Below are 17,075 nucleotides of genomic sequence, written 5' to 3'. Positions count from 1 at the left end.
TTTGAGAGGCATTTAAATGTCAAATTGTAATAGTTAGGGAGTTCAAGACATGTATTTAGATAGAATATGTAATAGTTAGATAGTTATTTTATTATTTTATTCTTTTCCCCCTTAGATTATAGTTAGTGCCCCTAAATATAATAGTTAAGTCTCTATTTGCTCTTACTTGCTTTGTGCGCTTGCATGCTTGTGTGTTTACGTGTTTACTCGTTTTCTTAGGGTCTTTGCATCTAGATATCATGCTTATGTGTTATGTGTTTTACATGATTTATGTGTTTACTTGCTTTTATTATGTTTTATATGATCTATTAAGTTATAATAAATGCATGACGTCACCACACTAGTCCAACGCTAGTTGTGGTCTATTTTCTCGATTTCTCGCTAGTCCAACGTTAGTGAGAATACATGAGCTGGTCCAATGCTAGACCCTTAGGGGCCGTCCACGCGCTAGATCATGTTTGTGTAACAAATCACTACATTTCATGCATATTTTGTACTTTTTAGGATATTTACCATTTTTTGCGTGATATTTCCTCTATATGCATATCCCTTATCCCTATGTGTGAAACATGACATTTAGACTTACATTCCATGTAAGAAAAATTAGAAATAGGTTAATGCATTTGCCTGATTAGGTTAGGGAGTACCCCTTGAATATGGGATATGGACGAGTATGGCTTCTTAGCCTTAGCACGCTCGTATTCCCTCTATAAAAGGGAAAATTGAGTCATGAATCTCAGCCCCCGTACCCGTTATGTTGCATCCCTCTCTTTTAGGTAACGTATATTTGTATATTATAATTTTTCTTTTTTTTTTTCAAGTCTCATTGTTGCATATTCATGACCTCCTCAAATAATCACTTTTGGGCGTCACAATTAATGCGATTTACACCAACTAAAATGTGAAGAAACATTTTGACCCTTCCGATAACCATTAGGTCTAGATTTGCATTCATATAGTAACGTCCAAGTGTGATAAGTTTTTAGGTTAAATTAAGGAAATTTTTCGATTAAATTACGCAACTAGCCTTGGTTAGATTAAAAATGTGCCTTAGATTTTATCCTTACTTTCCCTTTCTTCAACCGTGACTCCCGAACCCTTTTCTCTTGATTTTCGAAGATTTGGAGTCATTTAAAAAGGATTTTTCTCTACTTTTTATTTAAAATTCATTTTAGGTGATTTGGTACACTTTAACTCAATACCAAGTAGCGACTCCTATTTTTCATTAAAAATCCTTTTTAAACTATTATTTTGGGCCAAAATCGTCGCACTTTAAGTCCCATTTTAGGCCCTTTTTCTTTATTTATTCTCCAAAAATAAAAAACTCATTTTCACTCAAAAACAAATCAAAAATCCATTTTATAAACCCGTAATTTTATTTCTTTAAAAAAAAAATGGGTCGCGACAATACTCAGTCCTCTTTTTCTTTCATGTTTCTTTGGTACCATTCACTTTTTTATTTTCATTTTTGTTGGGGCCCATATATCTAGAGAGTTTCCAAAAATATCTCTAATTATTGGACCATTTTATGATGACTAAATTTGCAAAAGGGCTCCCCTATGATATCGATAGTTTTTTTTTTAAGCCATGTGAATTGCTTGCTTCCTCCCTCTACCCGGCCCCACCAAGCACTAATTGGCCTTCTCATATGTTCGCTTTCCACCGTAGCCAAAACCAAATAATCTCCTCATATATTACTCCAAACCTAACACGAATGTTTTCCGATTTGGTTGAACTTTGGACATGTGAATACGGGACAGGGACGTTTGTTGAAAAAAAAAAGGAAGAAGGGATAGGGACGTTTGGTTGAACTTTCATCCGATTTGGTGCAATAATTGTGCTTGTTAGTAAAGATGATTGGTGCAATAATTGTGAATAAGGGACAGTTTTGATTCCACAATAAAAATTCCTATTATTTCTGAAAAAAAAAAGGGGACAGGGGCTATATTTTGGACATAGTGAATAAGGGACGCGGCCTACGTGGTTCTAATTGCATCCAATTTTGGAAAAGGACATGTTTAAAAAAAAAATTTGGAAAAGGACAGTCCTTGAAAAGAGCAGACTGATTTTCCTACCTCATAATTAATTAAGCGAAAATTGGCTGTCGAGTCCTACAAAATTGGCTGTCCCCATAATACACTGAGACTTCTTTCCTATCAAAAGTTTCAATCACATAAACCTTTTTTAAAGATTTTCCATTAGTTAAAACATTCAAATTTGTATGAAGCTTGCCCCTTCAAATTAAAGGTATATGCATTCAAACATTCCAAAGAAAGAAAATTTATTCTCTTTTTAAAAATATCATGAGATTTTTTAGAGTTTCAACGGAATTCGATTTTAGATTATCTCGAGACACAAACTTTAACTTAAAATATCAATCATGATAACGAAGTTAGAAAACTAAAACATACTTTTCAATTATGGAGATAAAATAATAAAACAGTCTCCAATCCCAATCTGTCCCTTGCAATCCATCTTCAGTTTTCATTTCAATCTAAAAGTATTGGTTAGCCACAATTCCAAGATTGTGGAAAACGTTGACAGATACCAAAATCAAGACAAAGAAAGGTGCACTCGAGAAAAACGTTGCCTCTTTCAGGCTCTGGAAAACTTGACCACATATTAGTGATTAGCCATTTGATGTGCCATGGGTGCTCTCCTTAATAAGAAAACAGATGAATTGTGGCATATAAATAGGGACACATATTTGAAGATTAATGGTAGTATAGTGTTGAAGAAACAATATGGGCAGTCCACATGTTCTAGCCGTACCTTATCCAGCACAAGGTCATGTACTTCCCCTAATGGAACTGGCCTTATGCCTGGTGAAGCATGGTATCAAAGTTACATTTGTGTACACAGAATTTGATCACAAACGAGTCATTGAATCATTATCTGGTGAAGAAAATGTACCTGATATGATGCATCTGGTATCCATCCCAGATGGCCTGGAATCGTGGGAAGACAGAAATGATGCGGCGAAGTCAATGAAGGCGATTTTTCGTGTTATCCCTGTAAAGCTGGAGGCTCTAATTGAGAAGATAAATCAATCTGAAAGTGACAAAGTCACGTGCATTATTGTTGATGAGTTCTTGGGTTTGGCACTGGAGGTTGCGAAGAAAATGGGAGTCAGGGCAGTATCCTTCTCGCCTGCAGCAGCAGCTCTATATGCTCTGAAACTCAATATTCCAAAGCTCATTGATGATGGAATCATAGACAGCTCTGGTAAGATTCATGTCAGCATAATACTTTTATAGTTTCATCATTTTCGTATAAGCACTTACTTCTTTGTAGTCATAAAATGGTAAAACGATAAAAGTTTATTAGAATTGGAACCTATGAAGGTAAAAATCAAAATGCAAGCAAAGTAACAAACTCATAGGAAACAGGGTGGTGCAATTTTGGGTGCTTCAAAATAAGTTGAAAGTTGAAAAACATATCAAGTGAATTAGTTTTCATCAATGCAAGGAAATTTTTGCAGCAAAGGAAAAAAAAATGCTTTTCCAGATCAATGATTATCAAATTTGACATTTGTTAAGGCAAATTTTGTGGCAGGAACTATCATGAAGAAGCAGATGGTTCAGTTATCACCCGCCACATTAGCCATGGACTCTGAACACTTTGCTTGGGCAAGTGTCGGTGATGCGACCACACGGGGTATTGTTTTTGATGCTATGGCAATAAATAACAGAACATTTAAATTGGCTGATAGGATTATCGGCAACTCAAGTAATGAGTTAGAGGCATCAGTCTTCACCTCATTCCCAGAAATGTTGCCTATTGGCCCTCTTCTAGCCAGTAACCGGCTTGGAAAATCAGTTGGTTCCTACTGGTCCGAAGACTCGGATTGCTTGGCGTGGCTTGATAAACAACCAGTCCAATCAGTCATTTATGTTGCATTTGGGAGCTTAACAGTTTTTGACCACACACAGTTCCAAGAACTGGCTCTGGGACTTGAACTCACCAATATGCCATTCCTTTGGGTTGTGAGGCGTAATTTAACTGCAGAAACAGATAGTGCATATCCAAAAGGTTTCAGAGATCGAATACAAGGACGAGGAAGATTAGCCAGTTGGGCACCTCAACAACAGGTCCTGAGCCATCCTTCAGTTGCCTGCTTCCTCAGCCACTGTGGCTGGAATTCTACAATGGAAGGCATAAGCAATGGTGTCCCTTTTGTCTGCTGGCCTTGCTTTGGAGACCAGTTCGCTAACAGAAGCTACATATGTGATATTTGGAAGGTTGGATTAGGATTGGAAAAAGATGAAAATGGAATCATTGCACAAGGAGAACTTAAGAACAAAATTGAGCCGCTAGTCACTGTTAAAGGCTACAGGGAGAGGGCCTTGGATTTAAAAGCAAAGGTTATGAATAGTCTTAAAGAAGATGGATGTTCTGGCAAGAATTTCAACAACTTAGTCAGGTGGATTAAGGATGATTAGAACAACTATGTGTGCTCTGAGCACAACTATGTGTGTACGAGGGCTTTTTGTTGTATTTCATAACACAGGAATAATAGTCTATAAGGCCACTGTCGAAAACTATGTCATCTTATTGGTATGTTAGCATATTTCATATGTGATTTTCCTTCAATCAACACGGAGTTTTTCTTAGCTCCGCCTAAGTGTGACCTATTCACCCTTTAGTAATATCTTCTTAGCTCAACCAGATTAAGTAGAGTTTATTTCACTTCAGGATGGCATTGCTTCATTCTGTGTAAATATTCCCTCTGAATATTTTGGGTAGCTCATCTTTTGCTAACTTCATATGGATCACAGAAGTCAGATTGTCTGATGTGGATCTACAGTCTTAAATCTTAATTTCATTTGATGGCTTGTGTCCCGAATGAATTTTCCGGCTAAGTGGAACAGGTGAAGGCGTGATGTAGTTAGCCATGGTTCCAAAGAAACTATTATTACCCCTTGGCATCATACCTAGAGTGGAATCATTTGCAAGGACTATGGCATAATTCGCAAAGACTGCTGCAAACATAGATGATAAATCCAACTCAAGCTTCTGAACCTTCCTAATTGCTGCAAACTAGGGATAGCAATTAGGGTGAGTGTCCATGGGGATTGATGGGGTAGGGGCGGGGAAGTATAGCCCATCCCCATCCCGCCACCCGTTAAGAAAAATTAAATATATATATAATTATATATAATATTTAATTTAATTAATTATAAACTTATAATAATGATATTATTAATTATAAATATTATATAATGTATATTAATATATATATAATATGATTAATATTATCAATTATATTAATAATTATACATGTATATTAATAAAAATTATTAATTAGTTATGCTAAATTTACTAATACATTTATACCAAATTCCTAATTACATCTAACATAATAACACTTTTTTTTACCAAAAAAAAAACACAATAACAATGGACGAGGCAAGTGTCCTCCCAAGAGGAGCAGGATGGGACGAAGGAACGGGAGCAGGGGGCAGGACAGGGATGGAGGGCCCTAGTGGGCAGTGGGACTCCCGCCCCAGCCCCGCGCCGTCGCCATTCCTGCTGCAAACTCCTTCCATTTATCGAGAATACTCGCGGGATCTCTTCCCAATTCAGAAGACAATTAGACACCCTAAATTATTCAATGGTTGTGCCTTAATGTGAAACCACCACTTGATTCACCCTGTCTATTTGCTTCCTCTGTTCGATATCAAACATTTTTTGGCCCTGATGTAGAATCGCTTTAGTCTCCATATCATTATCAAAGTCCGAACAACCACCATATGATTTCCATAAATTGTCCCACCTGTGGGATACAACGTTTGTCCTTGCAGCCTCTTTCAGTGACAACCTTGACTATACATTTTGCTTATGAGATCAAAATCCATCTTTTTCTGCTTTTCCATTATTGACCCAATTTAGCAGACCTCTATATCCCTCTTATCCACTCTATGTTGATTTTGATTCGATAGCAAATTTTAACAAAACTATACGACAAGGATCCAAACAGATTCTGTTTAGGAATCTGATTTACAGCAGAGGCGAGTCAGTCAAACTAGGAAACCGAAGCAAGGGGTACAAAATTTCCTTCCAATTGGCAGCGATCAGAGCTTGCAAGTTCTACCACAACTCCTAGGAGCCTCTCAGACAAAATTTTTCAAAATCTGACAAGAGCATGAAAGTTTCCAATCTCATTAATTTAACATCACATACAAATGCAAATAATAACAGAATGTGCCTCCGACCTTGTACAAAATACCAACATCTAATGTAGGTATTGTTGTTCTTAAACTTGGAGAATACAATATGACATCTCACAATATGCCTGTCAATTTATTTATTAGACTGATTTAACCATACCAATCTTCTGTTGTACCTTGCGGATAATAGTTGTCTATAGTACTCGATCACCAATTAAGTCCTACTTTGAAAGACTCAGTAGGAAGCTTTCTTGGCTTCCCGAGTGATGTTTGCTTCTTCAGATAAACAGTTGACTTGTCGGGGCCTAGATCAGAATCACCAGCAGACATAATTTTAAGGTTCAGTACATCCCTGCTGAACGAACCTTTTCAGGTAAAAATGGGATAAATACCACAGAATAGCTGGTCCTTGTAATCGAAAGCCACCATCTATAGCATTGCCTCCACTAACCGGATAAATTATCAGGTAGAATGGCACATATTTCACTGGGCAACAAGTAAATGTAACCCCATAAGACTCAAATGTTTGAACAATGAGCAAGTGCATGATTAATAAATTCAAGTGTTTGCCATTGACAAACAGCTAATCAAATACCAAAACAGAGCTGCCATAACTCGGCATTTTAGAGTCTCTAACCTCCTTGATGTACAGGGATTGCCAAAAAGGCAAATACAATTACAGCATCTATTCTTAATGGGCAGTTGAAGAGAGCTGATCACACCTTTCATGACATATCAGCCAAGATCAAGTCAAACTATCTGCTCTGCTCAATCCCCGCTGGCACAACCCCTGCAGCCACAATGTACACACTCTATAACCTTCTCCTCCCTTAGATGCTTAGGTACTCTGCAAACGCATGTCGTCTGGAAATTATGATCACGAGGTTGCATGCAGCGTAGACAGCAGAGACGTTCATATCCAGGCTGCGATGATTAAATTAAACATTAGAAATGAATGCACAAAACAATGAGAACACACGCAATTGCTTTCCCCATGCCCAACCACAAAAAGACAAAGGAGGCTGTTATTCAAACTAGTAGGAAATTGTACAAACTAGCAGACTAACATGCCTAGAGATTGCAAAAAAAAAAAAAAAATGGAGTTTCAGAAAGCATCTTGAAAGTTTTGAACAGGTTAAAAACTTTTTCCTATCTATAATCAGTTCCATTCTCCACCATCATTCCAAGTTCCCATGATATTTTACTTTTTCATTAAAACTTTGGCCATATATGGAGTCAAGTCTACACTACACCCCATCTGGCACCATTAGTGAACAAATGGTCTACATTTCAAATCTACAGTTCAAATTGTCCGTAAACTCATGACTCGCCATACAGCCATGACTGGCAATTACCTATAAAATGGAGAAAAAAGGAAAAACAAGCCAAAAATAAGCCTTAGAAAGTAAACAACATAGGAAAACAAGCCACAGCAATATTTAGCTGATTCTCACACCAAAAATGGAGAAACAATTTTGAGACTCAGTGCCAAAATGATCAGTTGGAGCCCATCCCAACAGAAAGGAAGATAATACCCAGAATATATAATTGCCAACATTAACTGACAAACCTTTTTCCACTTTGCAATTAAGTTCCTGTCAGCATAGCCCTGATCCAAGCAAAACTCGTACAATTCCTTGGAGATTTCCTTCCTCCTGTAATAAAGGTCAAAGATGTAGCGACTCTTCTGATGGGCTATCTTAAAAACGGGCCATAATGCCTCACATTTTCTTTTATTATCATTTGGATCGTTTTCAGCTGTTTAATAAAGAAAACAGGAAATGAGACTAAGTTAGCCAAGAATTACTTAGCAACTTATAGAATTTAACCAGAAAAAGGGAAGAAGAACCATAGAGCTTGATAAGATAATTAAGTAATCAAAACCTTCTCTCATCTTAGCTTGTAACTCATTAAGAGTGGGTTCAATCAACTCCCAACCTTCAGGGTATCGAACCCGATTAGTCTTCACCTTTGGCATTTTAACTGTTGATTAGAGCAGAAACCTACAACAAAATGCAAGCATTTATAAACAAAATTTAGTTCCCTATCTTCTTTTTTTTGTACAAAAAGAATGGATGAGAAGATAGCACCCATGCATCATAAACGAAACCAACTATCTAGTTTAATTCTAAAAGGTCTAGAAGAAAACAATTCAAGTATCAGAATAACTATACAGATTGACACAAAAAACAGAATGAATAAAACTATAACCTTAACTTAAGCAAGAGTTTCCCTTGGAAGCTGTTTTCAATTTCTCCATCATAAAACCCAAGAAAACAAAAGACGAAGCCCTCAATTTACTCTTGAATCAATCTTCTGCATTCACTCATTAAAATCACTGTGTATCTTTTTGTTCAATTATATCTCATAAGGAGTTTCTCTGGTGTGTATCCAATAATTGGCAACAGAGACAGGAGCAGAAACCAGGCATACAAAATAAGTAAAAATTTTACATAGTATCATGTGTGAGACAGGTATAACAACCTTAACCAGAAGAAAACGCCATACTGCACTAAGGTGAAAACACCAATTCACCCTAAGACAGAGTTGACAAAAGAACTCACATCCAGATCAGACCGATTCAATTAACTCTAAAGATCCAAAAATTGTAAGAAAACAGTATTCAACTGCATTAAAACAGCTTTCAACTAGTCAAAAGTCAAAATTTCCACATACCAACTTCAAATTTCTAGTCACATTACAAGTAACATGCATGATTGAGAAGCTTCTCAGCTTTTACTCATGCATGTAGCCCCCGTATGAATTGACTTTGTAAATTTTAATAGCTGAAAAATAAGCAGAATTGCATCAGAAATGCAACTCTCTTCAACTAGAATTACTATCTAATTCTTATTGTCGCTCTGACTTCCCATACTTCTTATCTATATCCTCCTTCATTTTAATTCACCCATTCAAATCAACCTCAACTGACCACATGTGTTACCTAATCCATACAAAAGTTGAACTTTTGCATCTTATTTTTTCTCTAATGCTTAACAATTTATCTAATCTCGTATCAAGAAAGTGCTAAACTAATTTTAAATCCTCCCAAATCTTTCAAATCTTCAAATTGGACCCCAAACGGATAGACAAATTGCACCGCTTTGCTCTGCATTTCATATTATCACAAGATTTTGGATTCATTAACATTTTAAGCTGAACTCGAACACAAATACATAAGCATAGAACCAAAAATCTTTCCACATACAAATAAGTTGAACTATTTGAACCCGAGCTCAATAGAAAGCTTGTCAGAGTTTGGCTCCAGCAAAAATCCATGCAAACTAGAACCCAAAATTAACCTCATTCAAAAAAAAAGAGAAGAAAAACTGAAAGCTTCGACTCAATAGGCTCGTTTAACAGTAATTTCAGGCAAATTTTTACTCCTAACACACTTATTTCTTAACTAGATCAACAACAGTCATCAAAAATAAACTAAGCGACAAAACGTTACAATGCCCTAAAATCCCAATTACAAAATCTCAAAGTTAAATAAACTAATATTGCAAAAATGGCCTCGACGAAACATTCCAATTACTGAACTAGTTGAACAACAAAACCATCATAAAAGTTCGCCAAGAAAAACAAACAAGTGACTAAAATTAGAATTCCCCAAAATCCCAGTTAGAAAAATTACAAAACTACACAAACTAATTGCAAAAATGGCTTCAAAGGAGAAAAATACCTGGGAACACAGGGCTTGTTCTGAAACAGCGTTAGAGAGCCAGAAAGGGGAAAGTGCAGAGAGGAGAAGATGCTGGTTGGATCGAGATATTAATAAACTTTGCGGGTTTAGGCCACCTCTACTTCTTGAATGAGTGGGCTGGATCTATTATAATAGTTGGATCCTTCCAGTTAAAAAAGCTTTTTGGATTTCAATAGATGTTTGGGTGTTCTGAGTCCAAGTCTAGAACCATATCCATATCTGAACTTGGCCCAAGCTATCGGTTTAATAATGCATTACTTAGAGTAAATTACTATTGAACCCTGCAGTTTAACGTTTTATTGCATAATTCCCCTGCTATTGAATAATATTAACTTAACCTCCTATAATTTTGTGTAAAAGGGAAAAAACAAGAAGCATCCCTGGTAGCTTTAGGTATGTAAACTTTAAATCACTTTCAATCAAAAAGATGTGTAAACTTTAATCTTTAGATATAATATATTAGTCATGTTTTTTAATCTAGAAATTGTTAATTACAGTGTATAGGTGAATCATAATTGATACGTTAGTTTAACTTTAATTTTGTATTATATGATTTTGCAATTCATTTAATTTTTCAATATGTAACTTTAACAAGCTTTTCAATTCAACACCCCCCACACCTAAAAAATTATTAAAATTTAACTTAATGACTTCTGATACAATTTGCGCACTGTAACCTTGCAAAATCCCTCTTCTTTATTATATTTTATCGCCCACAAAAAATGAATTTATATTTCTCCATGGCCATAGGGGCGTCAACAAGTCGGGTTCAGGCCGAAATTGAAAAATGTCGGACTCGGACCCATTTTTATGCAGTAGATCCGAACCAGACTTGTATATCTAATGGGTCTTGACCTTAGAGTTCCGAAATTGGGTCCGACGGATCTCGAGTCGGATCCGAGTCTACCCAAAAAGAAAATATCCAAATTTAAATATTTCAGAATTAAATCTAAAACCAATCTCAAATCCAATATTCAAACTTTAACAAATCAAATTACAAAACTAAATCACAAATAACTCGCAATATTCAATTCAAAACTAACCACAAATCAATCTACAAAGTCATTACTAAATTGTTAATTTGGTAAAAAAAATGTATTTAGAAATATTTATATTTTATAATTATTAATATATTGTTCAAGTCCACGTCGGAATCCTATATTCCATATCCGACCCATTTTTTTGTTAGAGTAAATGGGTCCGGATCCGAGTTCGGGTATTGGAATTATTTTTCAACTCAAACCCCAAAAAATTTATCAGATCCGGGTCGAGTCCGGGTCCAAACCCAACCCATTGACACCCCTACATGGCCACAAAAGAAAAATAAAAAAAAAATGTACATTTTATATTATTTTAACATAATCAGAGAAATGCTAGCATTTAGACCAAGTCGTGCCACCCTCTAATGGATCATTCTGCAAGTTGTATTGCTCTTATATTTTATTTGTCATTGTAAACATTAATTCGTTTTTCTCTATAATTGCATGGGACAAGTTCACCTAGGTCTACAGCAAAAAAAAAAAAAAAAAAAGGACTCAAGAGTGTCATAATCTGCACAAGATGGGCTTTTCGAGGCAAATTTTCTGTCTTTACAAAAAGAAATACACAAAAAAAGCCAAAATTTCAAGCAAAATGCCAATTAAAAGAACCAAGAGGTCCAAGACTACATTCTATTTTACACTAAGCAAATATAGACAAGTGGGAACGAGGAGAAAGAATATAGGATGATAGCCTAAACCAAATTGGCTAACAAGTGTAAATCCTTTGCCGGCTTTGGTGCGTTGTGTATGGGGATCCATTAGGCCTTGTGTTGTTTGCTTTGACTAGTATGATGAATAATCATGTCCAGGAGAGAGAGAGAAGAGAAGCGAAAAATATGTTGAATAATGTAACATCAGACACATTTCTGCATCAGATAAGGAAGGAAAATTTTGGGCAATACCAAGTCCAACTAAAGGGACCTTAGATAGCAGGAAATGAGGCTATGGAGAAGGGCTTCCGGAGTGTTGAAAGATCAGAATAGCCTCTGGATTTCAAGCTTATCAAGAAGAACAGCACTCCGGAACCCTGACATTGAAGCAGCAATCATCAAAGCCACCAGCCACGACGAATTCTCGATCGATTACAAGAATGCTGAGAGAGTTTACAAATGGATACGTTTGTCAGATGCTCATATCAAGCCTCTTGTGTGGTGTTTATCTCTTCGGATGGAGAAAACGCGGTGTTGGGTTGTGGCCTTGAAGGGATTGATGCTGATGCATGGCGTTTTTTCGTCTAAGGTCCCTGTCGTTCAGAGGATTGGGAGATTGCCCTTTGATCTCTCAAATTTCAAGGATGGATATAATAAGCCTGGAGAAATTTGGGCTCATAATGCATTCATTCGGGCGTATTACGCATTTCTTGATCAGAAATCTACGCTGCTTTTCATTAATATGCAAGAGAGGAGAGCTTTTCGAGGAGGAGGCGTTGTTCAGGAACAGAGATCATTAATGCAAGATCTTGTGATTTTACAGAAGTTGCAAGGCTTGCTTGATATGCTGATTCAGATCAAACCTTTATCGAAAGCAGCAAGTGTTTTCCTTATTGTGGAAGCCATGGAATGCATTATCATTGAAGTATACGACGTTTATAGCCGAATCTGTCAAATGATTGCCAAGGTCCTGAAGAGGATTGATACAGCAGGAAAGGCTGAAGCAGCAATGGCAGTCAGGATTCTGAAGAAAGCAATTGTTCAAGGCGATGAACTTTCGATGTATTTTCAACTTTGCAGAGAAATCGGTGTTGTTAATGCCAAAGGATGTCCTCAAAGTGTGGAAATTCCTCAAGAAGACATCCATGATCTTGAGATCATGATCAATGAAATCTCTGATAAATCAGAGATGGATGAATATTTCTCAGAAATGGATGGGAAATCAGAAGCAGCTAAAAAGGCAATTGTTGCGAGTCAAAATGAAACAGTATTGGTAGATTCAAGAAGCAGATTAAGGACAGTAATCACAGATAATTGGGAGAAATTTGATGAAGATTTGATGGTGATTTGCTCGGAAAATTCTCTCACAGCTGCCTCAAAAACCAATCCTTTTCTGTCACCACCCCATCAACAACAGGGTAAATGTGATGATCTACCAGATTTAATTACCTTCTAGCCTGCATAATCTTTCATGTCCCCTTCCATTATATTCAAGTTCCACATCAATTGCATCGAAAGGACGCAGAAATCATTTGTATGAACAATCACAAAAAAACATGTTTACAAATTACCTAGGTGATAGTACAAGGAAATACAACATGATTCGATGAGAGATTCATCTTGTGTTACATTCCTCAGTTTTGACAAAAATAAATAATGATTTGAGTTTAGACTCTAATGAAGCACACTAGTTTGCCTATAGAGATACTCTCTTTGAACTACAATTAAGTTAGATTTTCTTATTTTTGTGTTCAGTTCACTATGATAAACTATTTTCATTCATTCATTCATTCATTCTGAGAACTTAGTTTGGTGTAACTTTCATGTAATCAATGATTTGAAGTGCTTTTCTTTCTCTTATCATTTTTTCCCTAGCCATGCACACCATATTCTTAAAACTTGAATTAAGTCCACCATTTTGGCCGGTAATTTGGTTTGAACAATAAAGCTATTAGGCTTAATACATAACTTGCAAAACAATCATCAACTCAAGCACAACTAATACAAATCTTTGATTCTTACCATGAACAAATTTCTATTTAAGTTTGGACTACCTTGATCCATAGGTCTTGAAAGTTATTACAATGATGTTGATTCAATACCCAATATGTAGTTTGAATGTGGTTGATTAAAACATTCGGCAGTGAAGAATAATTATCTCTTTTGTTTGGCGTATATGGAATCTCATTCTTGGTGCTAGTCATCTTCGCCATCAAAGAGTGTATTTTACCAAATTCACATTCATGAATTAGCATATGCACTAAATTTAGAGAAAAAACCAAGCAAGACCAATATGATAGTATCTTGCTTGCATGTCCTTTTTAGATTTTTTTTTTTTTTTTTTTTTGGTTGGAGGGTGTTGTAAGCCATGAAGAAATTTGTTTAGGCTCTACCTTCTTTACCAGCATGACCACACTAAATATAAAAGGAAAAGAGCACTTCCATTTCATCCTAGAGGAAATTTCTGTCACAAAGTAAATCTTTTTACACCACCAGAAGATTGAATGAAATACAGAGTTTTTGCTTCTAATCCTGTCACCACAGGCAAGGTTGTAGTTACTATGTAGCAGTGGAACCATTTCTCTGCCCATAAGTTCCGGTCTGTGTATCCTAAACAAATATCAGTAACTCTGTGTCCCCAATTTGCATATGCATAGTGAAACGTAAGAGCCCATTTGGATTGTTATTTTCTGGAGATTTTATAGAAAAATATACTGTAGTAATTTAATATATGTGAGATAAAATGTTAATTGACAAATATGTTTATAATATTACAAAAATTTTTGGATGGAAAATGATAATCCAAACAAGGCCTAAATGTTCCAACCTTATAATCCCAAAATCAAGTCCTTTTTCTTTTTCTTTCTTTTATAAGCCAAAAATATAGTCCCATTTGGCATCACAAAGCCACAATTCTCAAAAACTCATAGCCACTCAGTTTCTGCATTGCTTTTTATTTATTAAGATGTTGGCTACACGGTTCTCAGGACTCAACCATTCACAGTTTCTGCAGTGCTTTTTCATCTCTTCTGAATCGTATTATCAGAGTAGTGAAATTTCTTCAAGGGTTAACATATTGCAAACTGTAGGAGCAGGACCAACTAAGGCTTATATTCTATTCGCTTTTATGATTCACTCGTGGAAGAAGATCAACACTAATCCAGGGGACTAGAAAGAAAAGTAATTCAAGAAAATGACTGATCTTATCCGTAGAGGAATCAGATGCCCCCTTTGCACGTTAGCGTTCAAAAGGCTGCAAAGGGAAGGAATGAGAATACAATTCCACCCTTTTCAAGGCAAGGGAATTTCACTGCCTTGGGGACTGAAGCCAACTAGAGCTTCAGATACCTCTTCCACTTCCACTGAGAATGCTAAATCATCAAGCAAACAAAGGAAGAATACGACCAAAAGAATCACTTAAGCTAGAGCTTATAATGATGCAAGCTTCAAGGAAAATAGCAGCATAGCAATTTTAGGACACTTTTCTCCATTTATCACTATCCAAAAACTCAATGCAAACATTATCGCACTCCCCAACCCTCCACCAAAATCCAGAAAGCCCCCTTCCTTCCTTCCAAAACTCCTCAGGGGATGAGAAACGAAAATCGTTTCAGTGAACAGCAAACTTAAGAAACAGACAATTTGCATCAACCCTAGGGAAAAAAAATGATGCACCTTCATCAAGTCATTTACTTGGACAGTACAAAAATGTTCCAGCAAGACAGGCTACAATTTTGACACAACAAATCAATCAACAGATACACACAAGCCATATGATGTGGTCATAGAAGTCTTCCAGTACACAGGCACAATAGGTTAAATTTAGAATACTCCATCAACATTCAGTCCAATGCAAAAGCTCACACAAGCACACATTCAGAAAGGGTGGAAATTTGTCAAGAAAGTAACAACATAAGAAATGACTATATAAACTTGTCAAGAAAATAAGGTCTCAAGAGAACTTGCCAAGCATAAGATCCTTGTGAAATTACCCTTAAAAGATAGCTGTATGTCATAACCACATGGTAGAAAATCCAGAACGCTAATTACCAGCGTCAAAAAAGTACATGCACGTAAGCTACAGGTGAAGGAAAGCCAGAGAGGCTTCACACTTGTGATGAAAGAAGGCAATAAATATTGATAACATAGATGATACGTCTAACCTTCAGAGTAAGATTTGAAACATAACTAAACAAAAATCTGCTAAAACTCCAGTCTTATCATAATAATCTTGATGTTTGTCATCAACCAATGTGCTCAAACTTACAAAAGTATTCGTGTATAAGTCTGGAAAGCTGGCAATATTTAGATGTAAAGGTCAGTCGAAATCCTTGAGTTTAATCCTCAACGAAGAAAATTAACTTGGAACCAAGAAGGTAAGCTGCAGGAGGTCACTTAAAGGCAAATATCTAAGAATCTCTTAAGTAGCTAGTCAAAAAGAACTTCCAACACTCAAAGCATTAATGATGCGGGAATCACCGTTCTTAAACCAGGAATATATTCTCAGTTGGCATTTTCCACAAATTTGAGAAATCTGAACCAGGGTGGTGAGACTGACATTGCTATCATGTAAAATTTCTTATATACATGAATAACATACTATTCTAACCTAAAGATTCATTAAACCAATGTAACAAAAGCATCCAGACTCAACTCTTCAGATTTTCCTAATCAATCCAAGTCCTGATTCTCAATTACCCCGACACAGGTTTGACAGATTGTTTCACTAGCGTTTCGGATTTCAGGTCAACACATACAAGGCAAATCCGACCTATTTCACAGTTACTGAAACCAAACTACTCTGGCCGGTCTTGACTACATCAATCAAGAGTTCGACAAAAAGAAAGAGCAGCCACAATTAACAAATGCTCTTCTTTGTAACAATTTGTTCACAATCAATCCAAACAAGACTAAAGTTGATGGACCACTTGACCCAAAAAACAGTCAAAGAACTAGTAGATTTACCAAAATCTGCTATTCTAGTTAAATGAAGAAAAAACAACCATACATCCTATTCACATAATTGACCCAAGAGTTACTTGGCATTTGACATCTTATCTTAGAAACAACAATCTTCTCAGCTCTCAGCGCTGCAAGAAAGATTCAAAATGATCTAATTGGTCAAAAAGAGTGCAACTTTTATCAAATTCTCCCAAGCTATCAACCTAACATTTTTAGATTTACTCATTCAAACACCAGCAGCAGGAGATATTCAAAATATTTAACTGAATCAGGACCTTTCGAGTAATCATATTGCATTTGTGGTTGGCTTGAATTGTAGCAACTCATTAGAAATGAAAAGAACTAGAGTAGCCAAAAGATTAAGATCTCAAAATTGAGGAACTTGTATCATCTGTTCTTTTTCCGTCACGCTTTGACCAAATGGATCAGGGCTAGTGCAAATAGTAGCAGAGAGGACAAAATGCAAGCAAAAACATCTAAGAGGTCATCATGCACGACCCAAAAATACACAGCATTAATTCAAGCATATGTTTGTGGACCAGATAAC

General features: G+C 36.2%; 3 protein-coding genes across 6 annotated transcripts; 2 read left to right on the top strand and 1 right to left on the bottom strand.

Annotated features, from left to right (window-relative positions):
- The first annotated feature begins 345 nt into the window (after positions 1-345).
- Positions 346-4,665, top strand: LOC140021511 (UDP-glycosyltransferase 83A1-like). 2 transcript variants are annotated; one of them, XM_072072520.1, is made up of 3 exons: positions 346-776; positions 2,944-3,225; positions 3,556-4,665. In XM_072072520.1, the coding sequence occupies exons 1-3, from the start codon at positions 755-757 to the stop codon at positions 4,440-4,442; spliced, it is 1,191 nt and encodes a 396-aa protein (XP_071928621.1). In that variant the 5' UTR covers positions 346-754; the 3' UTR covers positions 4,443-4,665. The 2 variants fall into 2 exon arrangements, with proteins under 2 accessions (XP_071928621.1, XP_071928620.1); XM_072072519.1 differs by lacking the exon at positions 346-776 and having other exon boundaries at positions 1,400-3,225.
- A 1,475-nt stretch (positions 4,666-6,140) lies between these two features.
- On the bottom strand, positions 6,141-9,995 carry LOC113719364 (protein BUD31 homolog 2). Of its 3 annotated transcripts, none has more exons than XR_003454865.2 (5): positions 9,856-9,995; positions 8,055-8,173; positions 7,741-7,928; positions 6,808-7,094; positions 6,141-6,656 (listed from the first exon to the last, which is right to left on the bottom strand). XR_003454865.2 is itself a non-coding variant. In XM_027244579.2 (5 exons), the coding sequence occupies exons 2-4, from the start codon at positions 8,146-8,148 to the stop codon at positions 6,939-6,941; spliced, it is 438 nt and encodes a 145-aa protein (XP_027100380.1). In that variant the 5' UTR covers positions 8,149-8,173; positions 9,856-9,995; the 3' UTR covers positions 6,141-6,656; positions 6,893-6,938. The 3 variants fall into 3 exon arrangements, 2 of the variants coding, with proteins under 2 accessions (XP_027100380.1, XP_027100379.1); XM_027244579.2 differs by having other exon boundaries at positions 6,893-7,094; XM_027244578.2 differs by lacking the exon at positions 6,141-6,656 and having other exon boundaries at positions 6,696-7,094.
- Positions 9,996-11,560: 1,565 nt separating this feature from the next.
- LOC140021049 (putative clathrin assembly protein At1g25240) lies at positions 11,561-13,176 on the top strand. Its single transcript, XM_072071770.1, has one exon. It carries the CDS (start codon positions 11,853-11,855, stop codon positions 13,020-13,022), a length of 1,170 nt encoding a protein of 389 aa, XP_071927871.1. The 5' UTR covers positions 11,561-11,852; the 3' UTR covers positions 13,023-13,176.
- The last annotated feature ends 3,899 nt before the right edge of the window (positions 13,177-17,075 follow it).

Source organism: Coffea arabica, chromosome 11e, assembly GCF_036785885.1.
Source record: "Coffea arabica cultivar ET-39 chromosome 11e, Coffea Arabica ET-39 HiFi, whole genome shotgun sequence".
NCBI classification, from domain to species: domain Eukaryota; kingdom Viridiplantae; phylum Streptophyta; class Magnoliopsida; order Gentianales; family Rubiaceae; genus Coffea; species Coffea arabica.
This window is presented reverse-complemented; position numbering and strand designations above follow the sequence as displayed.

Excerpts from the sequence above, each read along its gene's own strand:
- LOC140021511 (XM_072072519.1), top strand. The coding sequence starts at position 2,745 with ATGGGCAGTCCACATGTTCTAGCCGTACCTTATCCAGCACAAGGTCAT. Across the intron at positions 3,226-3,555 it reads TGGAATCATAGACAGCTCTG|GAACTATCATGAAGAAGCAG; the intron begins GTAAGATTCATG and ends ATTTTGTGGCAG.
- LOC113719364 (XM_027244579.2), bottom strand. The coding sequence starts at position 8,148 with ATGCCAAAGGTGAAGACTAATCGGGTTCGATACCCTGAAGGTTGGGAG. Across the intron at positions 7,929-8,054 it reads ACAAGCTAAGATGAGAGAAG|CTGAAAACGATCCAAATGAT; the intron begins GTTTTGATTACT and ends TTTATTAAACAG. Across the intron at positions 7,095-7,740 it reads TAATTGCAAAGTGGAAAAAG|CCTGGATATGAACGTCTCTG; the intron begins GTTTGTCAGTTA and ends TAATCATCGCAG.
- LOC140021049 (XM_072071770.1), top strand. The coding sequence starts at position 11,853 with ATGAGGCTATGGAGAAGGGCTTCCGGAGTGTTGAAAGATCAGAATAGC.